The sequence below is a fragment of the Eulemur rufifrons genome, chromosome 5 (assembly GCF_041146395.1).
Source record: "Eulemur rufifrons isolate Redbay chromosome 5, OSU_ERuf_1, whole genome shotgun sequence".
NCBI lineage: Eukaryota > Metazoa > Chordata > Mammalia > Primates > Lemuridae > Eulemur > Eulemur rufifrons.
Window position 1 is genome coordinate 52,190,431 of NC_090987.1, and position 23,276 is coordinate 52,213,706.

The 23,276-nt window shown below is 53.3% G+C and overlaps 1 protein-coding gene across 6 annotated transcripts in view; it reads right to left on the reverse strand.

Annotated features, from left to right (window-relative positions):
• Window positions 1-23,276, reverse strand: part of LDLRAD4 (low density lipoprotein receptor class A domain containing 4) — a 405,759-nt gene that overhangs the window by 17,032 nt on the left and 365,451 nt on the right. For 5 of the 6 annotated variants that reach the window (XM_069468559.1, XM_069468560.1, XM_069468562.1 and 2 more), the window contains one exon: window positions 7,422-7,576. In XM_069468559.1, coding sequence (XP_069324660.1) covers window positions 7,422-7,576 — 155 coding nt within the window. Of the gene's footprint in view, window positions 1-7,421; window positions 7,577-16,255; window positions 16,326-23,276 lie in introns of those variants that run through there. The other variant, XM_069468561.1, reaches the window with a different exon arrangement.

Sequence of the window (23,276 nt, forward strand, 5' to 3'; positions counted from 1 at the left end):
CTTTGTTGGCAGACAATTGCTCATAGTACCTCTCATAATCCTCTTCATTTCTGTATCTCTTGGATCACCTTTCATCCAAGTGCTACATCTTGCATTACCAACAGCAAGTGACCTGTGGCCAGGACTTCCTGAGGGTCCCACTGCGAGCTGTGCAGGCTGGGGCCTGCTGCCTCCAGTCCATGCGCACTGTCACCATGCACAAGGCCACCCCACACCCTGAGCCTTCCTGGGTTTACGCTCTCAGCTAAACTCTCCTTTCCACACACACAGGACCACAGGAATCATCAGATTTGGGGACTGGAAACAACCAGGGAAAACACCTAATACAGTGTTTTTCAAACTGTGTTTTGCAGCCTCTTAGAGAGCTGGAAAATCAATTAATGTGGGTTACAGCCAGCATTCCAAAAAATGAAACAGAATAGAAACTGAGTACCCTGTAAATATTGTTTTGCAAAACTTCTGCCTCGTGTCTATGAAGACTGTGTGTTGAGATGCAAAGTGTGTTTCTTACTGCTCTTTGCGGTCCGATGCCGCTGGAAGGCCTCTGACCTAAGCCAACAAGTTGGGGGGAGGTGGGGATCGGGGCCCTGCGTTGCTGTCTGTAGGTGACAGGGCCAGTTGTCTGGATATTCCGACTTGTACCCAGGGACTCCTTCCAGGTATGAATGTATTATTTGGCCTCAAATAGGTAGAAATCTCTTTTCTTCCCCATTTCAGGCAGAGAATTTCAAAGCAGAGGTAGAACTGACCTTTGGATGCTTAGCAACACCTTTACCTTCTGATAAAATCAATTTTCTCTCGGTTTCTCCCTTTTCTCACGCGACCGCTCCACCATCCCAATGCTTTATTGCTGCGTCTCTTCCACTCTAGGTGGCAGTCACAGCTCGGCTGTGGAGCCACGTCCCCTGTGTGGGTGGCTGCTGACTCTAGCATCCCGCATTCCTCCTGGGATGGCACCAGCCTCCCAGCACTCACCGTCTGCCCCGGCTCTGCTCAAACTAGGGCACATCCCTTACGAGAAAAGACAAATTATCCAGGAAGGTCTGCTGGGAAGAAAAGAAAGGGAATCCTTTCTATTTCTAGAACAATACAGTGAGCGGGGGGGGGGGGGGGGGGGGGGGATGGCCGGTGCTGGGGAGCGAGCAGTGGGACTTCAGGGGAGCCCAGCAAGGACACTGGGACTGCTCACCCGCAGGCGTGGCCTCGTCTCAGCCTGGTCACCCACCAGCTCGGGGACGCTGGGCACAGAGGCAGAGGCTTCCTCACAGTCACAGAGCCGGCAGGGCATCAACCAGGAGCCAGAACCCAGGCCTGGCAGCTCCCCAACAAGGGCCACCAGAATTAGGCTAACTGGGAGAATTTTTTTTATTTTTATTTTTTCAGATCAAACCATTCCAACTTTCAAGGACTAAGTAAAAAATAAACAAACCTTACTATTAGATTATTAATGCTAATACTTTATACATTTAAAAGGTTACTGCAAATTTGTTTATAAAATTTTCCATAAATGTTATCTAAAAATACTATTTTAGCATTTTTCTTGCCACAATACAAACCATGATCAAATGAATTACCCTGGGACCCTATAGATTACTGGAACTGCCTGCAGCATCAGTTTATGTAAGCATAGCAGGTTCTGTAGTTGCAGAAGTGATACACGAACACGTTCCTACCGGGAAAGCTTTGCGGACACCGAGCAGGGCCCCCTTGGCCACACCGTCCCCCCAGAGCCGGCTGCAGCTTGCTGTGGGCCTCCTGCCCGTCCTTCACGGCGCTAGTTGGAACTGGACAGCAGCAGCCTCACGCACAGTCACCCACATGCTGCGGTGGACAGGGCTCTAAGGAGATTTTGGCTGGTATGAAAAATCCAACTTATCCCTAGCAAACAAATAGGAAAAAGGAAGACTTGACATCATGGAGGAGTTTAAAAAAAATTTCCCTTGACTTTTTCTTTAAAAAAAAAAAAAAAAAAAAAAGACTCTGAAGGTAATTCCAGAACTGTCCTGTGTTCCGAGCAGCGGCAGCGTCAGTAGGACGACGGCTTGCGCCACTCACGTCGCTTTGAAGACCAAGCCTGGCTGTTCCAGCGACAGCTGTGGCTGCGCATCCCTGTCCAGGCTCGTCCAGCAACTCGGCCTCCCGTTTCTTATCCGAAGGGGGATGTTCTCATTTCGAAGCGATGTGAAGTTCTCCCTCCTCTGATGCTTCCCATGCACACGCCAAGGGGGCAACCCTTTCAAGCGAGCACCCTGGCAGCCGGTCACGGCACCCCTGCCCACTCGGGGAGCGCGGAGCGGCGGCAGCAGGACACCTGCGCGGCGGCTCCAGGGGGTGCTCACTGGCCCCCGGCGCTCAGCCCACTTGGCTCCTGGAAACGCAGTTGCCGAGACTAGTGAAATAACGGAGGCTCGTTACAGGACAAAGTCAACAACAAACACACCTGGCCCCCGGTGCGGCGGGAGTGCCACACCTGCAGGGAGATGGCCCCTGCCACCGTTCATCCCAGCAGTGACGCCGGAGGACGCCTGTGGCTCCCTTTGCTTCAGTCTGCAGTGTCAGGAACAGGCCCGTCACAACTGCACCGCAAGCCCATGAGTCTGTTCTTTAGAACCTCACTGGAAACAGGCCCTTTCCATCATTTCATAAATGCTTCCTAAACCTGGTGTGAAGCAGGCAGGGCACAGCGAGCCAGCGCTCCTGTCACAGCGGGAAGGAACAGCAGTGTGGCCCCCGCTGCCTGTGGCCTTCAGACACCCCTGGGCCTGGGGCCCACCTTGAAGTCCCTGCTTGGGGACGGCTGTTAGAGGGGCATGGCCCAGGTGGAGAAGGGCACCCCACTACACTCGCTGTACCCCGGAGGTCCCTCCCCCATGAGTTCTGAGCCCCAGCACGGTGGGCTCCTGGCTGTGAGCCACCTGCCCAGAGCTGCCTGTCCTCGGGCCACCCCTGCTCCCAAGGCCAACAGACGGGCTGCTGGTGGCCGGGCTGAACTGCAGATCGCCAGGCAGCTCACGGCTACCTCTGCCCTCTCAGCCACAGGCTCAGCCACAGAGCGGAGGGCCCTGCCTGGGGAGGCGACTGGACAGCAGGGCCACGAGTGACTGTGTCAGGCTGGTGCAGGACACGCCTGGACTCCTCGTCTAGGAGGGACGGTCTTTACTTCCACAAGGTTGTTCTCACCCATTTTTCTGGAAACCAGTGGTCTTCTTGGTCTGTCTTTGTTTTCAGCCTGTGGTAAAGGCCTAAGTGCAGAGTATTTTTTCTAGAAAACAACCACCATTTTGTAAACCAGTAAGTGACAATAACACGGCCCCAGTGTCAAGGGGTGGCTGCCTCGCAGCCCCAGCCTTGGCACATGGCCCCAAATGCTGCCTTTTCAAGAGAAGATGGAAATTGCAATTTTTATGTGAAGTCTCCCAATTTTTAAAAGGTGGATCCGGTTTTGTCAGGAACCCTCTGGGGCAAACCGCACACACCGGCCACGCTCCAGGCTGGACCCACCCCATGCCAGGGCACGTGGGCAAGGAACACACGTCTCTGAGCCAAGAGAGCTGACACCCACGAAGTCCTCGTCCTCCTTCCCCGCGGCCTGCGGGGCGGCGTGGCCCGGCCATGTGGCACCAGCCTGTCGCTGCCCCCCGGCGCGGTGCCGGAGAACACCCCCCGGGGGGCCCAGGCACCTGGATCTCCACAACTGATTTAATCCGGTCGTAGCTGGTAAAGAAGAGATACCTGACGTGATTCCTTTTGTTAACTTTTTAATTGAAATTGCTGTTTTTAGAGGTCAAAAATGGCTGACTATCCACAATTTCAGTAAAGGCCGTCCCTGTCCCTCTCCCGTTCCCCTGAAGACGGCTGTCCCTCTGCACGTCCCGTCCTCTGCCCCGGCTGTCCACACGGGCTGTGCTGCACCCGCCAGGCTGCGCCGCCCTCAGAAAGGCCGCCCCAGGCTCCCCCAGCTCCGGCCAGGGAGGCCCCAGCAACGTGCAAACAGCCCTCGGGGCCGTGTCTGGAATATGCCCCCGATTGTTTTCCTGTTAAAGTTACTCGGTGGTCTAAGATGTCGAAAAGAAATCTGGACAGTCGCAAACCTTTGAAATAAACTAGACTCCAAACAAGTTCAGGCTACCTCAGAAAAACACACAAGGATTTATGCCACAAATCCACCTGCTGCTATCCACCACTATGTAAGCGTTTACTTTTCCGGTAATTTAATTTAAGCCTGGGTTGCTATTTTTCATTTTCATCCAGAAAAGGTTGCTTCCGACAAATCCAGGGCCAGTCTCATCCCAGCCCTGGGCTCCTCTGGAACACGCGGTGTCTCCAGACGCTACACGGTGACGAGGGCCGACTCTCTTCGGGAGACACACTGTCGCGGAGGAAAGCAGAGGGACCGCGGAGGAAGGCGCTGGCGGGGCGGGGGCGCTGCGACCCCTCCCTGCCACCGCACAAGGGCAAGTCCCAGGAATGGGGCCGTGCCAGGTGCTTCCACAGGGAGGCCCAGCCACCATTTCACAGACGAGGATGCTCCCCGACAACCAAGGATGCCCAGAGCTCCCGAGATCCTACTTTATCAGCCTCAGTCCGGCTCTTCCTCGCGGTCGAAGCGGAAAGCCCGCTGCTGGGGAGAGGGACAGCTCACACCAGGGGAGGAAAGTTTCCTCAACCAAACCCCAACGTCTGTGTGCTCAGCCTCCTCCTCAAAAATAAAACCTAACTATCGCCCTGGTATTAATATCAAGTCTTCCAGCAGAAATATCTAAAAGTAAATGTAGTCAACAGTGCTGCACCAAATCACCTGGAGCTTGCTAGGTTCGATGCCCAGCCCTTCTCGCACCAGCTGAGGATGGACGCGGCTGTCACCGACTTGCTCGCGGAGCCCTCGTGGTCTGCACAGGGGGGCCGAGGCCCCACACAGGAGGGGACCCACACCCACAGCTGCGGACCAGCAGGGCTGGAGGCCACCTGCCACTTGGCGCCCAGGGACTCGGGGTGCTGGGGGAGAAACGCTGGGACTTATGTGCTGACATAACCAGAGGTGCTGCAGGGCTCGTGGGGAGCCGGTGACAGCAGCAAGCGCAGACACACGCTCACCTGCACCTGGCCCAGCACCGCAGAACCCGGGAGGCTGGTGCCAGCTGGGCCTTGGCAGTGGGGGTGGGGACGTCCCCACCAGCCGGCCGCACTGGGCCCTGCCCCTCTGACCTGGCCAAGGAGGAGACTGCTCGGCACAGGCGGTCGGTCACCGGGGGAGGGCAAAGGAGGGCAACCTGGAAGGGCAACTGGAAACAGCCCACACCAGGTGCACATGGGCCAGAACCAGGCCAGGCAGGCACTGGGGCGGAGGAGACACAGGTGCCCTCTCCAAACAGTCCCTACCGCTGCCTGAGCCTCCCTTCCCCGCCGCACACACAGCCAGCCAGCAAGACCCCGGCCTCCCCAGGAAGATGGAGAGGATGGCAGTGGGGCCTGGGCCTCAGCCAGGTGGGTCTGCAGGTGCTGCTGATGGCGGGGACCGAGCACGGTCACTGTCTGCTCCCTGCCTTGATCCCTGCCCGCACCTGCTGGGTGTCCACCGAATGACAGGATCACAGACAAGGGCAGACATCACCAGGGAAACTGGTCCCAAGGCAGAGTTCCAGACCAGACCCCGCCTGTGCTGCTGGGCAGCGCTCTCTCCACTCTGCGGATGCCTCAGAGCCTGCAGAAAAGACCTGCCCTGGCAGCATTGTCCCCTCCTGCCAGCCAGCGCCTCCGGCCAGGGCGGTCGGGGCTGCGTGCCTGGGGGCGTGGGTTCCTTCACCTCAGCACTACTCACATCCGGTCAGATAATTCTTCGTCTGGGCTGCCTTGTGTACCGGAGAGTGTTGAGAGCAGAGCATCCCTGTAGCTCACCCACCTGGGGACAACCAAAAGCCCCTCCAGACATTGTCAAATGTGCCCTCAGGGGTACAATCGCCTTTGGCTGCCTGGGAATCAGACTGCTCTCCGGGCAGCCTAAAGGGAAGGAGCATCTCTCCGCAGGGGCCTGGGAGGACGAGGGGGAGGGGGCTTACCCAGCGACCAGGCACCCTCAGGGCAGGGGTGGGGGCAGAGCCAAAAGTGCTACTAGGTCTGTGTCTCCGTCCAGGAGACAAACGGATCCTTCCTCATCTGCTCTCTTCCCTGTGTTAGACCATCAGCTAGGCTAACAGGCCCAGCTGGGCCGAATGCGCTGGTCACCGGAGACACACCTTGAGTTTTGCGGAACGTTGTACGCAGCCTCCCCCCCCCACCCCCGCTGAGCTGCGCAACATCCACAGTCCCCTTTGACTGAGGGGGTCTCCACGCCTTGCGGAGCGACAGCACCCAGTTCCGAGTCACTTGGAAAAAGAGCAGCGAGCACATCTCATCTCCACCCACGGGACCACCAGGCCCACAGCCCCACGAAGCACAACCCGCCCTCCCGAGAGAGGTCCCCAGGCCCTGCCCAGCTGCCACTCCTGACTCCCAACGGGGTGTTGCTGCCCACCCACGACAGCCTCCCTAAGTCAGGGCAGGAGCGAGAATTGCGTGGCCCCAGAGCTGAAAAGGGGTGCCCCATAAAGCTGCCGCCCACCGCTCAGCAAACCCTGGCGCTGAGTATTGTGGGGGTGCTGCTGCCTCTGCCCACCACCAAAGCCAGGGTTCATACTCGCCTAAATTCGCCATTCCTGAAGCCCTTACTGAAAGCACCGGGATCACAGACGGTGCAACAGGCCCGGGACAGAGCACCCAGCACCTCTCATCTACCAGGTTTGACTGCACAGCAGACTGGCTGAGGGTGGTCTGGGCAAGAAATAGCTAAAAACCTAAAAACAGCCCGAGCTGGGAGCCTCACTGTGGCGGCTCTGTGAGCACCCCTGCACAGCCCACCTGCGGACCCCCAGGAGGCCGCCAGGCCCTCGCTGCCACCATCGTTAGTGACATGTGAGTGCACTGTTTATCACCAGAACACCTCCAGGACCAAGCTGAAGAACAGATCTCTGTTCCGCAACATGGATGGATGTCAGCAATCCAGTGCGGGGTCAGAGATGCCCAACACAAAAGAGCACGCACAGCGTGACCATCAGTGTAAACTCAGAAGGCTGCACAGCGAATCTGTGCAGACACACACCCAGGCAGCGAGGCCCTCGCAGGGCAGGCCTGGATGGGGCTGTGCGTGGGCTTCCGGGGGTGCTGCCCTGTCTCCTTCGTGACCAAGTGCTGGTCACAGACTGTTCGGTTTGTGCAGATTTGCTGAGCTGAACACTTTCGATGTGTGTGCTTTGCCGTACATTAGAACACCAACAGAAAGTCTTCCTGACCTCTGAACCACAGGGACTGACCCAGGAAGCTGCCCCGCGTTGCGGCCCTCGCGGTGCCCGGCCTGGCTGTCGGAGCCGGCATGGTCTCGCACTCACCTGCTGCAGCCCGTCCTCCTGCCGCCTGCTCTGGCCCGGGCGGTGGATGAAGGACCTTGTGGAGACTTTGTAGTGATTCAGCAGGCAGACGATGACCACGACCATCACCGTGACCACCACGACGATGATGATGATCTGGGCAAACTCCAGCTCCGCTGCGATGAAAGAGGAGAGTGTGTTAGACGCCTGCTCCTCTGGCCCACACCCAGTCCCCCAGGCGCCCAGTGACTCTAGCCACCGCCATTGCTACAGACACCGGGCTGCGAAGGCCTCCTGCCCACATCTGGTCCTCAACGGACCTTGTGCAATGGAAATGACCACCCCACTGTGGAGAGGAAGACACCGAGGCACAGTCTGAGGCCACACGTGGCTGTGCTGGGGTCAGATCCAGGGCTGTGGGATCTAGAAGCCTGTGCTTCCAGTCACACCTGACACCACCGGATCCGGGCTGCTGCCCAAGGCCCCTGGCAGGCTTTGACATTGTTTTTTTGTCTTTTTCTTTTTTTTTTTTAGTTTTTTGGTAGCAATGGGTCTTGCTATGTTGCTCAGGCTGGTCTTGAACTCCTGGTCCCAAGCGATCCTCCTGCCTGGGCCTCCCAAAGTGCTGGGATTACAGCTGTGAGCCCCTGTGCCTGGCCAGACTTTGACATTCTAAGAACATCCTGAAGAAAGGGAGGCCCATAGAACTCTGGTGCTCTGCCCGATGCATTGCACAAACCTTGTCTTCGAAGTTGTGTAACGAGGGGGCCTTAAGAAAATGGGTTCTGTTGGCCCCACAGACCTCTAGAGGTGCTGCCGTAACTGTCCCCAGTTCCCATGCATGCCGGCCACAGGCAGGTCACTCACTGCAGGCTGCCCCTTGTGGTGGGCAGGCTTGGGTGCCACCTTCTCTTGAGTATGGAAAGCCCAGGGCTCCTGTCACCTAAAACCCCCTCCTGCCAGACGACACCTCCACTCCCCCACCACAGGGGAGGTGAGAAAGTCTCTCAAAACTGAAGCAATTTCTCCCAATGTAACCTCTCTAGAAAGGCGAAACCCATCTGTCTAGTCGAGTGAAGTTTCTCAACCACACTGAGCTAAGAAGCAGTACACTGAAGGGAAGATCCACGTTGTACAAAGACAGCACCAGCCCCCTTCCCTCCAAGGCCGTGCCTTTGCAGGTGAGCTAGAAAACATACCTGCGCTGTTTCCAGCCCCGCAGGCATGATGTTTTATCAATGGCCAGGTCACGTCTGGGTTTCTGATGCCACCATTACAAGAGATTTCCTAAATGCCATTGACACGTGCTTCACAGCGTGACTCCAGAGCCACAGCACATGGGGCTGGCGGTTCGGGGCAGGTGTGGGGAGGAGGCAGGTTCAGTGCTCCAGGGCGCCCTGGCCCCAGATTCCCTGCTCTCTGGCTCGTGCCTCTTCTGAGGGAAGCCCACCTGTCTCGCTCGAGTCCCCGACACTGAAAGGAAGTGACCGTGCGCGTGGGTGTCGAGTTAAAGGCTCTCTCTTGCTCCCTCTCTCTGGGAGGAAGACAGTCTCAGGTCTGGTGGGAGGTGAGGGGTGTGGGATGTGAAGAAGGGCAAGAGAAAGAGGGGAGAACCTGTCACCTGCGGCACTGTCTTGAACCCACAGCACACACATGTACATACATACACATGCGTGCTCACGAGTGAGGAGGCCTATCTCTCAGCACGTCCGTGCACACTCGGGGTGATGCGGGCAGGGCCCGAGTAGCCCCTTCCCCAGTAGCTACAGCCGTGTGCACCTGCCGCCCACACCCCGGGCACCAGCAGGGCTGGGTGAGGACGGATGGAGGGTCTTTCTGGGTCCTGCCAAGTCCTGCCCTCAGACCCCACAGCCCCTAGGGACAAAGATATCCAAGCACACCCATGGGCTGGGCTGGGCTGACCTTAGCACTGGGCCTACGGGAGAGGGGCTGGCCCTGGGGCAGCCTGGAGAATGGAGAGCTGCCTGTGGGGGTGAACCGCAGAGCCGCACAGGGAGAGCAGGCACATCTGCTTCCGCGCACCCCTGGCTGGCAGTGGAAGGCCTGGGGACATCACCCGTCCAGGGGACGTGGACCACTGGAGGAGACCATGGCCAGAACAGCGCCAGAGCTACAGTCAGCAAGGCCTGCGCTGGGCGCCCAGCCCCCCACCCCCATGAGTGCTGCTGCCACCCAGGCGCCCCAGGCCCACCTCCTGGGGCTGCCACGGCTCAGCAAGGAAGGGGCTGGAGGGTCCACTACCTATGGGGAGGAAGCCCCCAGGGGAGCCACAAAATTTATGTCCCCAGAAAAGCCTCCCCAGGGCTTATCAACAGTTTTCATAGCGAGGCCTCTTGGAAAGACTGAACTTGGTCCCGGCCGGCGAGCGGGGCCTCGGGACCTTTATTTGGGTAAAGATACCAGCGTGCCTGTATTTATGCTCATGGGCCTCGGACATGTGGTGTGCGGTTATCCCAGGACACTGTCTTTGACCCTCTACCCCTGCAAGTGACCATCCCGTGTCTGGCCTTGATCCTGCATCTCTCAGGACCTCACACCCACACACCACGGACACCTCTCTGGCCGCGTGTCCGGAGCCTCCACTTCATCCCTTCTGACAGGAGTGGCTTCTTCAGTAAGATGTGAATCAATGAATGACTTGGGAGCACACCCAGGTCTGGGGTGGGTTCTGGGACATGTGAGCCCAGGTGACAGCCCACCTGCACAGGTGCACTCTCTGCGGGACAACCACAGCCACTGCCAACAGGACGAGGCCCTCAATGTCTGCAGAGCACCAGGAGTGCACCTCCCAGGAGCCCTGAGGCCTGTGCAGGCGACTGGCCGCCAGCCCAAGGGCATCGCCCCGGGAGGAGTGTGAAAGGCAGCAGGGAGCTAGATCTGCTTAGGTCAAAGGCAGTGAACATATGCTGAACACTGAGCCCCAGATAATGCCTTGTTTTACCAACCTTTATTTTTATTGTGTGGATAAATAGCAGAGTATTCACAAATTGCCCTTCGGGTTAAAGAATGCCTTGGAATGCACAAACGTTTTCTTAATGAAACTGTGTTGCTTCGTGGACATGGAGAAAGTAACGGTGACAGTAAAGGACCCTGCAGAGCCCTCACAGGAACCGGTTTTCCCGTGGACGACCTTCCAGGTCATCTCTGCTTGACTGTGGAAAGCCATGCAGACAAGCATTTGCAGCAAAGCAAATCAAATCATATTTTTGTAAGTCTGTAGGCCTTTTTTTTATATTTGTGTTTCATTTTAAAAGTATTTTCATCATAAAAATAGTGAAAACTTCTTGAAAACTTAAACAATATGGAAGGAGACAGAATGCAAAGTTCCCCTTCCTAGCTCAAGCATCCCGACCCCACCCAGCCCCGCGCCACCCTGGGGAAAGCACAGTTCCCGTGTTGTGCGCGTGTGTGCACATGTGCCTGCTGAACAAGGGCTTTCTTCTTTTTAATTAGTGAGATCACTGCACCAATATACTGTTATGCTTTTTTTCACTTAATACATCACAGACATCTTTAAACAAGAACACCGACCCAGCTCTCTAGGGCGCTATTTGCTTCAGAGCACGGTATCCTGGAGCGTACCTTCTCCAACTGGTGGCTATTTAGGTGGTTTTCTTTTTCTGTTTCTTTTTCTTTCTGAGACAGGGTCTTGCTCTGTCACCCAGGCTGGAGTACAGCATCGCCATCACAGCTCACAGCAACCTCAAACTCCTGAGCTCGAGTGACCTTCCGGCCTGAGCCTCCCGAGTAGCGGGACTAGGTGTGTGTCACAGTGTCCAGCTAATTTTCCTTTTTTTTTTTTTTTTTTTTTGTAGAGACAGGCCTTGCTCTTGTTCAGGCTGGTCTCGAACTCCTGAGCTCAAGCGACCACCTGCCTCAGCCTCCCAGAGTGCTGGGATTACACGTGTGAGCCACCGCGCCCGCTGGCATAATCATTTTTAATGTCCATGGCTACCAAGAACCTGCTTTGTAAAAAGCCTGTGCAAGTTTAGGCTCTTGTCAGCAAGCGGGTACGTTCCCCACACCCTCGGTAATGCTGGAACTAGCCCTTTTATGACTTGCTCCAACCTGATGAGCAAAAACATGCCGCTTGTTCTAATTTGTATTTCTCCAATGACTGGTAATTTCAGATCTTTCTCTATGGTTATGCTAATTTGTATTTCTTTTTTTCACAATCGTATTAGTTCATATTAGTTTATTTGTAGTTTTCTCATTTACTGCTTATGTATTTATAAGAAATCTTTACATATTATGGCTGCAAATCTTTGTTACATGGGTTGCAAATTTTTTTCTCCCAGTCTGTTATTTCTTTAAACTTTGCTGTGAGTTTCTTTATAGGTGACATAAATTTTTATGCCATCAAATACTATCTTTTTCCTTTATGGCTCCTAAACTTCCTGTTTGATTAGGAAGGCCTTCTTCAATTTTCTAAAAATGTTTTCACTTAAGATTTTTGGAATTTGTATCTTTTTGTTTAGAGCTTTATTTGCTCTGGCTTTTCTTCTTCTTTTGGTCTGAGACAGCACACAGATAATTTTCTATTATCTGAAAGGCATGCATCTTCTGATGGAAAATCTTATTTAAAACTTCAAGCAAGGGTGAGAGAGATCTCAGTTATGGAAACAGTGCACAGAACGACTCTCTTTAAAATTTAGGTTCCCACCATCTCACTTTTGAGGGGAACCACTTGCTCTCAGGCTGAGTGTCCCCGGCTTTTCCGTAAACCTGCCACACTCATGGGACCTGCTCTGCCCTTGCTGTGACACCTGCACTTATGCCGTTGCCCTGAGGTTTCACGCATGAGTCATGCACAGCTGTGGCAGGTGTGTCTCCGGCACACAGGAAGTGGGGTCACAGGCACTCAAGTAGTGCGGAATTTGTCTGGGACAGGTTGAGGTCACAGGCTCACGGACGCAGGAACAGGGTCCCCAGGGGGCTGCACACTTAGGCAAGTGACCCAGCAGGGATGTCCAGCCAAGACCCTGGGGAGACAGGAGTCTGGGGAGAGCCGGAGACACTATAGCACTTGGTGCTGGCTCGAGAGGTAGCTCTTCCTGTAGGTAAGAAAGACCCCAGGGATGCCCTGGGCACAGGGCCACCATCCTAACAACCGAGTCGTAGCTCAGCCGAGTCATATCTTGCTGCAGCTGCAATCCGATCCCCAGCGCACATCTGGGTGGCCTGTGGTTCCCTGCGAGCGTCAGAGCCTGGCGCGGGGCCACCATGGGGCCACCAGCCCGCAGTCCCACACGCAGCAGACTCTGGCTTCGAATTCAGGCAAAACCTGTCAATGGAGACAGGTTGCCTTCTCATCTTTAAACCAGACGAGATGGACATTGAAAACCAGAAAACATGAGGTTTTACTCTCTCCAGAGCTACCCAAACTCTCCCGAGAGGGGCCAGCGCATTCTCAAAGCGAAAACTGCAGCGAGCAGAGAGGGTTCTGAGGACAGGCACGACACCTTCCGGACCCTAGGGACCCGCACTGCAGATCATGTCCCTCTTCCAGGCCCCCTGGAGCTCACCAGGGAGTGTGAGCAGCCCGGCCACGCGGTGCTCCCACGCCCACTCATTCGCTTCACACGGAGGCTTCTACCAAATGCCTGCAGCCTGTTTTTGCGTGGTGCCCACAGCCTGGCGGACACGAAGGGGAGAGATACCTGGGGTTTGGGTTTGGGGGTTTTGTTTGAGGGGGAGGGGAGTCTAGAAAAGGAGAGCTAAGAAGAGACTAAATTCTGGGAGAACTATTAAAACAAAGTTAAAAAAATAAAAAACCCACAAGAACAGTAGCATTCTGAGAAAGTAATAGGATGCTTTGGGGTTTCCAAAATCTCATGTGCCTAATGTGGATTCCGAACATAAACCACTGATCACGTTTCCTTGATTTCAGTAGCTACTGATGTCCACAGAAGAATGCCAGAAAGCAGGGCACACAGGGAAGAATTTAAGGCCAAAGTCAAATTTTGACATCCGCCCTCCTTTTCTGGGGCTGTAGTTCATGAGGGTATAATGAATGAGTCACTGTGATCCAAACACCAGAAATTTTATAATAAATCCAGCCTCAAATTTACAGGAAGGCATCACAGCACTGTATTTTATTTTGTACAGCAGTAACAGCAGTGACGATGGCATCTCTCTATTTTTACGGAAACATCTCCAGGAAATTCCAAGCTGCATGGTGGGGAATTACAGGGACAGAAGACACTGTGCCTGCCCCCTGGTGCGATGAGGAAGTGAGCTGAGTCACGCAGGAGGCATGAGAGCCTGCACTATTTTTAAGGAACCCTGGGGAAGTGTGGCTGTACCACCTCAGCCCCGGGTTCCCGGGCATTTCCCTCTGTAGGGTGGTGAGCACTGCGTTCCCTGTGGTCTCTCCTCCACAATACATCGGCCTTCCCCCAAACCCTATAGTTACTTATCTTTAAGCTCCAGATGTGCCCTCACTGCCTCCATGATGGGCTGGGGCCTTCATCGCCCCGTCCTTTCTCCAGACCAAAGAAACATCCTGGCAGCATTCAGAAAAGTGCCACGTGGAACCTCCACACACCATGGAGTGGCTGCACCTTGGCCACGAAGTCCTCAGCCCACCCTGCATGGCCACGTCCCCCCGTCTGAGCAGCAGCCCCAGCCTCACTCCCCTACGCGCAGGGTCGCCTGGGGCGTCTGGCCTCGGGCAGCCCTGACCAGCCCACTCCCGGGCCAGCCCTGGGCGGGAGGTGACCCTGCCCTGGCAGCTGGGCTTGTCTGGCTGCCACAGGGAGCTCCTGTCTGCATTTCCTTCCTGTCTCTGTCCTCCTCAGCAGACACGGGTGTGGTGATAAGATGACAGCCCTGGGGGTGTCTTACTCTTTATTTATGGCTCCGTGACACTTTTAAAGTGCTGAATGTTCCTAAAGGCTGGTAAATTCTTTCCAAAATCCTACAGAGACCGGGCGGCAGTGGCAGGAAGACGGGAGGGGCAGGAGCTGGAATCTACTTAGACTATAATTGCCTTGAGTTTGTGAACTGTTTAGTATAAAAATACTCTTGGAGATTTTAATGGTTGAATGAAAATTCACACTCATTAAACACCATGGCTGAGGGGAAATTCAGCCTGTGTTACAAGAATGACTTCGCAGCTTGAAGTTCAGAAGCAAAACAATAAGAGCCATCGTCGTACAGATCACATTGCAGGTTGTGAATTTTGTTTTCCTTGGAGCGGGGTTGGCTACTCCATCCTACAAGTCAAACAACAGGAAAGGGAAAAAGCCACCCCACAGAAATACCCTGATTTGGTGTCACCTGCTGGCTTTATCTTCCTTTCTAATGTCCTTCCTAACTGTCCCCACCTGAGGGGCTCACTAGCCTCGGGGGCTCCCTTTGAACCCTGTTGCAACTTATCACTGTCTTGTTTGTGCCTGTGTTCTGGTCTTTTTCCCCTATAGAGTGACCCCCATGTCCTCAGCAGGTGGCACATGCCTGGCACAGAACTGGCGTCCTTATATGTAAGCTGATGGAAAAGCCCTAAGAAGGAAGGGAGCCCGATGGCCTGACCTGCTTGAACAGTGTCTAGCACAGAACCATATTCCACCAAACACTTATATCTTCAGTGGTGCTGAAGTTTTGCTAACAGTTTTCATATTTTGCAATAATTATTCAACAATTCCTACTCTAAGGAAGTGTGAACTGTAGCTAGAAACAGAGCCTCATGGTTACTGCTAGTTACCTGCTATACACATCCTATTTATATCCATATATTTATGTAAAACATTTTGCATAATAAAATTGGGAGATGATACCTACGCTCTGTGGGTGAAGCGATGAGAGGGAAGGGCCAGGTGTGGCCCAGGCACACACCCACCCGCCTGCGGCCCGAGGCCAGGTGCGGCCATCGCAGCCACAGGGCATGAGAGGCTCCCTCGAGTGCAGACTGCATCTTGGTAATCCAGGAAGGCCCAAGCATTCATCCAAAACAAGGACTTTCCACCACGCATTTTAGAATCTAGAGTTTCGTGATCACTTCAGAAAGAAATTTACCCTAAATACGTTCCAATCAAAGATGACTGACAGGATTTTCTGCAAAACCAGCAGAGGAGTAAGAACAATTACAAACCTTTTAAAAGTCTATCCCTCTGCCATGCTATAAATGGAAAAAATACATACAAGAAACCATAATTCCCCCTATAGGATTCATTTAAAATCCACCCTCACCCCACCTCCACATTATTAATTTAGGAAAGCGTAGCAGGACGAATCGCTGCACACGAGCCTCCCCCCACGGCGAGGAGCGGGGGCTGGGCTGCCCGGCCGCTCTCGGTCTGTCTCTTGCTTTCTTGGCCCTCTGTCTCTAGGAGTCACAGGTCTCTTTCCCAGTAGCTGCTGTCACTACATTGATGACCTGAGAAACTATTTCAGTGAACTACTGACTTCCTGAGAAGTATCTCTTTTCTTTCCAATGCTGTTTTCAACAACTCAGGGTAAAAAAAAAAAAAAAAGAAAAGAAAAGAAAAAAGTACCCATCAGGTGAGTAATAGAATTTCCAGGGGAGGTTTTAGCCTCACATAAGGAGCATTTGGATAGAAAGAAAAACAAACTCCAAAGCAACCAACTGTGTATTTATGCCTAACACCTCCAACAGGAACAAACTAACTGCAGGCTCAGAGAGGACGAGTAAGCCTGAAATGCATCTTCCCAAAAGGAGTCCCGGCTGAAACGTGGAGTTGGCAGACCCCTGGAAGCAAACTTGAGAAACAGTTTCTCCTCTGCTCAGCTCTGCCCTCAGACCAAACTCCAAGAAAAACCACAGCAAACCCCAAAGAGCACGCATCATCCACATTGGGCCTTCGGAAATGTACCTTTTCTCAAGAACAGGTCTTTAAACTGAGCCTCCTTCAGCGTGCTGTTGTTCAGGTGGTCCCTGGACATAATCGAGTCCTCTGCAAGTGGGAGGCCAACCGTGACGCAGCCCCCTCAGTTCAAAGCATCCTTCAGCTTCAGGCAGTCTCCTCTCCAGGCAGCTCAGCGCTGCAGTTACAGCCGGCATGGGGCGTGGGAGGGTGTGAGAGTGGGTGTGTGTGTGTGTGTGTGTGTGTGTGTTTCTGTCTGTCTCTCTCACTCTCTCCCTACAGTACCAGCGGGGCCCAGCCAGGTGCTAGACTCAAATGCTGTGGCTCCGACCGCAGACTGTGGCTACCAATTACCAACTGCCATCAACAGAAATCAGGAGCTCTGTGGCAGGAAGCCGGCGGTGTCACCGAGCAGAGAATAAGTCCAGGGTCTCGGATCCTGAGACCAGCTGAACAGCCGGCGTTGTGTTGCTCACAGCAACACACACCCAGGATTAGTCTGCACTGCTCGGGCTTGCCGCACACCCGGACTCGTCACACACACAGGCGAGCAGAACGCAGCTAGACAGTCCACCTTGTTCTATCACGTGCAGTAATCTTCCTAACAGGCAAGTATCAAACCAGAGGGCAGAAACGGGGAAATCTGCAAACCTCAATACAATACTTCTTCCCTTGATCTCTGCTGGGAGCTTTCAGAGTTGAAGAAACGGAGAGAGTGCTTACCCAGGCGGGACGCTGGACGCTCACGTTAGTTTCACGTGCTTCTCCGCCAGTGGCTCCGGCTCCAGGCCACCCACAGCGTCCCTTGCGCCAGGAGCCAGGCTGCGCTGGCCTCTCTGGGTGCTCCTCTCCCCAAAGTCTCTAACTGACGGGAGCAGCCTGCGCCAGCGCTTGCAGCTGAGCTCCGCTCTGGCAACCGGCGAGGTCACAACCGCAGCAGGAAGCGCCGCGTTTTCCTCTCCCTGGGCTCTCTCTGCCCCGCGCGGCTCTCCTGCTTCCTTCTCTCTCTCTCATCATTATTTCTCAACATACGGTGGCACAAATACACCACAGAGAAGCCTTCAAAGTCAGGACTCTCGATCGTCCTGGGCAGTGTTGGATTATAGGTTCAGAAATTAGAGAAAAGGATCCCAGGTACGGAGAAAAGGCAATTCAAACATGAAAGCAGGGACATCTCAGGAGGGCGCTTTCTCCGGGTTCACTTTGTGCAGCGCAGTCTCTTCCCCCCCTCCCAGGTCTACACGGTTTATCTCATGTGTGTAAAACGTCTCCTGTGTATTCGGAGGCCCCAGGCTATGTGAAGCAAAGTCAGGGCAGGCTGAGTGTCTGTCGTGGTTTTCAGAAAAACTCACAGGGTGGCCGCGGTGGAAAGGGCGGCGTGCCATGGCAACGCTGCAAACGACCCAGCCACAGCACTGCCCTGTGCCCAGAATAGCCTTTGTTTTTCCCTATTTAGGGTCAATAGGAATGACATGTGGGGCATAACAATAGTTTTGGCTGTAGGAGGAGTTGTCAAAGCAAAACTAAACTCTGTTGGTTACTACCAGCATTAGAAACGAGGACAGTGACATCAGCAGCCTGTCCCTGCTGTCAGCTGGGGCGCGTCACCTGGGGCACGACAGCAGGGACCGGGCACTGATGTCACCGCTGGGCCCTTGCTGGCCAGAAGACATCACTCTCTCCTGTGCTAGTTACCGGGGCAGGGAAGGAACAAAAGAATCACTAAGAAGACTCTTCAGAGGTTTCATGTAGATAAAAGAAACAGGAGAATTTCAGCAAGAAAATGAACAGTTGTATATATTTGCATGGGCAGATCGAGATGGCGTGATTTTTCTTAAGCAGTTTCCAAATGAGAAATGCAGCTGTCCTCCCTGGTGTGATACTTTCCCTAATCCCTTCTCGGAGTCACCTGCTGGGTGAAGGGGGAGAGTCTCCGTCACCCAGAGCGGATGCTCCTCAGAGAAAAACCAGCTTTCAGGAAGAGCTAGAAAGTGCTCCCCCTTTGAGCCGGGCCCCCCACGTTTCCAGCTCTCCCTGACCCTGGAGCCCTGGGGGTCCTTCTAGTGAGCTTGTCAGCGTGACAGGGGCCCTCTGGGACAAGTCGTCACAGAGAAGCACTCGCAGATGGCACACGACTGCTGCGTAAGTCTGTTCTTTAAAATTAGGGATTTAGTATTAACTGGCTCTGAGTTCTCTGCTTTGAAAAAAAAAAAGAAAAAAAAATTAGAGATTTAGTCAACTTCATCGGACCTGAAAACCTCTTCTGACCTTTGCTGATGGACATATTTGCATTTTAAAATGGCTGCAAATAGCTAGCTTTGGGTTTAACATTATTTAAAATGAATACTTCATATATTTTTAAAAATCAACATTTTTTTCATTTTAACGGCCACAGGGTATTCCACTGTGTCTTACTACGCTGATTTTGTCTGGCTGGCTGCTTTACCACTGGGCATTTTGGTCATAGGAGCCAATCTTAATTAAGCTCCTTGTTCATCGACTTTAAAGTTCTCACTGTTCAATCCGTTTAAAAATCACTTTTAAAAGTTGTCTTTATGGATGAAAGTTTATTTTTAGAACACTGCCCACAGCTCGCACACACGCACACCGCCAGCCGCGGCGCTCCCGTGGGGTGGGGCGTGTCCCCGGGCCACCTGCTCCACAGGGCGCCGCGCTGCTCTTCAGCACCCACTGCAGGGCTGCCGAGGTGAAGTCGCCGTGGCGTGTTCTTGGGTTTTGTTCTTATTTCTGAGGCGGCTGCTTCAGGAAGAACGTTCAGAGGAGAAGTCGTGATTCAGGGGATCACGCCCCGACAAACAGCCCACCGTGGCCACGACAGTCCGTGCATCGCCAGACCCGTTAGCCGACAGTGCCCATGTTTCTTTCCCCGAATTCTGAGAACATGGCAGCCCACATAGCAGAAGGGTGTGGGAGAGACAGGTCTGCAGAACACACAAGTATGAAGGTGTAAAAACATTTGCATCCGAGAACTCTTTCCTCCTCCTCATCGTAAATTGTAACTTTAAAGTGAGTACTCTCACCCGGTTTCACTAGGGTGAGGGCTGTGTGGTCAGCGAGGGTCTCGAAGCTGCAGGAGGCATCCACATGCACAGCGGGGGCCCTGAAAGCTGCAGGGCAGGGTCGCCAAAGTGTCACCAAAGACACAGTTCCACAAGGGCTTGTTGGTAGCAACAAGGACTGAGACTCTAACAGCACCTTCCAGGTTTCCTCCGTAAAGGTCTTCAGTCCCTTCATCCCTCTGACAGACATACGCTAAGTGCTTACAGTCCTTAGGAGGAGACACGGCTGGGCCTTCAGCGGATGCTACAGAAAAGCACTTCTGTGGGGTGGGCTCGCCCGGGCCCCACCTGTGGGCAATTGCTCCCGTGAGGAGCCCGACAGGCTTGAAGGGTCAGCTGGAGCCGGGCTGCACAGGACAGGCCGAGGGGCCGGAGCCTCGCTTCGATGGCCAGAAAGAGGCCGCCCCAGGCAGGGATGCAACTGGGGTTATTGGGAGTTCAGCTCTCGCCTCCCCACTCCGAGGATGATAAGCCGGCAGCGCGGGGCTGCTGAGAGCTCACTGCTCCAGAACGACGTTTCTGGGCGGCAAAGGGCTGCTCTGCCGCCCGGGAATCCCTCTGTCACACAAGCCCGGTCAGCAGCCTGCCTGGGCCCTGGGCGTGTGGGTCCTGCCGGCTGCTGCACCCACAGTGCTTCACTCTCGGCAGACGGTTGAGCACTCAGTGAGTCAGAAATACCTTTCCAGTGGTTATGCGGCAACAAGTTGGCATTTATCAACATTCAAAAACATCCCAAAACTGCTATGTGCTTGGTACTGTCAAGCACTGTGTATCTTTTATCTTCACACCTACCCTGTGAGGCACAATTTCTTACTCCCATTTTACTGACGAGGCAACTGAGGCTCAGAGAGGGTGACCTGTTGTTCTAGGTCAAGTGGCTGGGAAGAGGCAGGCTAGGAGTTGGGGGCCGGGGCACCCACTGGGAGGCCCCCACCTACCCCCATCCATCATTTTGCTCGATGGGTAGTGAGCTTAGAATTATCCAACAGCCCACAGACGTGGAGTCCCCCGAGACTGACCAAAGGATGTCAGCGGACCCAGGTGGACTATTTTGGATTTTTTTAGCCTGATGTGGGCACTAAGAGGATGTGTGAACTTGCAAACCCATGTTAGAGATTCTGCCTCTCCATACGCGGCCACGAGGCTCGCAGAGCCGTTTGACGTGTCCCGCCCGCCTGTCAGAGCAGCTCCCGTCAGGCGTCAATGGCTCGTCCGTCACACACTCCCGTCTTGTAAGGTTTATGACTGTGCTGTAAAGCTTTGCTCTGAGCTTTGCTGTTCCCACAGATTCAAAACATGGTAATAGTTTGATATTTGTGGGCATTAGCCTATAGCATGGAATAATTTACTAACACATCCTTAGTGCTTAAAGAACCACGACATAGAGAGGTCTTTATGCAGAAATGTAAACACTCTGCGCGTGCTCCCACCAGCACGTGTCGTTTGGTAGAAATGTTAGCAAATATAACAGTGTGTGACCTGACCATACGCAGCTAGCAAGCCCACGAGGTGGATTAAAAATTTATTAAATAAATTAGTCCACATTAAGTAGCCTTAAAATAACTTCCTAATAAGCAATGAAACTCCCTGGATGAACAGACTTGAGTTTACCTTTTATATTATCTATGCCACTACAGTATTTTTTTCCTTCTAAGGGAAAAGAAGAATTACATATTATTGCATGTCTATGATGGTATAGATTGTCATAATGGCTAAGCTGCTTCCTACTAAGTGGATTATACACCTTTGAATACTGCAGCTACTCTTCCACGCCCCTAAGGAAATGCAGGTAATATAAAGGTTTTATAGTGGCTAAATTCAGAGGCCAGTTAGACCTAGGTTTGTGTTCCAGCCCTGCCACCTAACTGTTAGCTTCAGTGGGACCTGGTCCCTCATCTATAAAATAAGGCTAGGAATACTTACATCATGGGGTGTCTGGGGGGATGAAACAATGTATCGAACCCTGGCTATTCAAAGTGTGGTCCAAGCAGCTACAGCACCAGCCTCCCCTGGGAGCTGGATCTTGAGCCTGCCCCGACCTTCAGAACCAGGGCCTGCGTTCTAACAAGATCCCCGTCAAGTCATGTGCACATGAACATTTCAGAAGCCCGGTCTACCCCAAACTGCTCATGTGGATAAAACAAGCAAGCCCGGGGCTCAGAGAGACTGTAACTTGTGCACGCTGCAGTGAGGACATGAGGACAGGATCCAGGTCTCCCATTTCTCCTCATTGCCGTTCAGCAATGATTTTAAAGAATGGCACTCAGCATGCAAACGGCTGTGTGCACACGCCTGTAAAATAACAACGCTGCCCTCCCAGGCTAAGGGCAGGTGCTTCCGTCTGTCCTCCCGCCCGTGCGGGTGGGTTGCTACTGACCCACCTGCGCCCGCTGGGAAAGCAGGCAAGGGCCGACAGTGTTGTCAGGGCCACAAGAACTGCAAAGCTAACTGGAGTCGAGACAAAGTTTCTAGAATATTTGGCAACCTTTATAGAAATTCCAGACGTCCTGTAGGACTTCTGGACAGCATATGTTAAGAGAGCATTCTAGGCCGGGCGCGGTGGCTCACGCCTGTAATCCTAGCACTCTGGGAAGCCGAGGTGGGTGGATCGTTTGAGCTCAGGAGTTCGAGACCAGCCTGAGGAAGAGCGAGACCCCATCTCTACTAAAAATAGAAAGAAATTATATGGACAGCTAAAAATATATAGAGAAAAAATTAGCCGGGCATGGTGGTGCATGCCTGTAGTCCCAGCTACTCGGGAGGCTGAGACAGGAGGATCCCTTGAGCCTAGGAGTCAGAGGTTGCTGTGAGCTAGGCTGACACCACGGCACTCACTCTAGCCTGGGCAACAGAGTGAGACTCTGTCTCAAAAAAAAAAAAAAAAAAAAAAAAAAAAAGCATTCTATTAATAATTTTGCCTTCTAGAAAAAGTCAAGTGCCAGGAGTGGACTTGTCTTAAAGACAGAATTATGAAGATGCCACGGCACCATCCCTATGAACCTGGCCCCGTTCTCCACGTCCCCCGGGCCTCCCTGGGCCCTGAGAGAGCCAGACTCTAGGAAAACACAGTCCTGGTCCTTGAGAGTCCTGGAAACAGCTTCCACTTCTGCTGTCTGTGTTCTGCTGCTTGTCGGCAGCCGGCACACACCTAAATGTTCTCCCTATCAATACGGCGTGGGCCTGGTGCCGTTACAAAACTGATGCCACATCAAGGGGCCCCTTACAGGCGTGGAAGAAATCTACTCCAGCCCTTCATATTTCAGGTGAAATAGACACATGCTCTACATAAAAACACACTGAATATTTTAGTCTTTAAAATGGCTAAGGTGGTTATTTGGGAAAATATTTTATTTTTCTTTTCAAGTATATTACACTTCTCAATTTCAACTCCAAACTGGAAGGCTGAATAGCCTTTACAATTCATCCTATTTCTGGGTAGACCATAAAAAATGGGGCTCAAGATGTTTATAACTCAGATCCTGGATACTGCTATTATAGTTCTCAGCTTTTAACTCCATAAAAGTTTTAACTACCCCTTGAGAGACTGAAACGCCACTTTCAGTAGCACTGCGATCCAGGCAAACACTGCACATGCCCGCACGCACACGGGCTGCAGCACATCTGCAGCTCTCACAGGTGGTGCATGCTGCTGCTAAACCACTCAACGACTGTGGCCGCCACTCCTGCAGCTGCGAAGACAGCGGCCCCTTTAGCAATCACAAGCGTTTCTTGGATGATCCGACTGTCAAGGAGAGGCATTTACTATCGTCTCTAGAGCTCCTCTTTGTCTTGCTTATAAGTTCCAGGATGTGTCCAGGTAGTTCCAAGACCTTTAGCTTTGGCCAAAGCATTAATTTCAAAAGCTGAGATAAAGCCAAGGCACTGTATTGGAGCATACACCAAGGCAAACACTAGAGAAACTGTGGGCCAAAACCCCAAATTAATCCAAA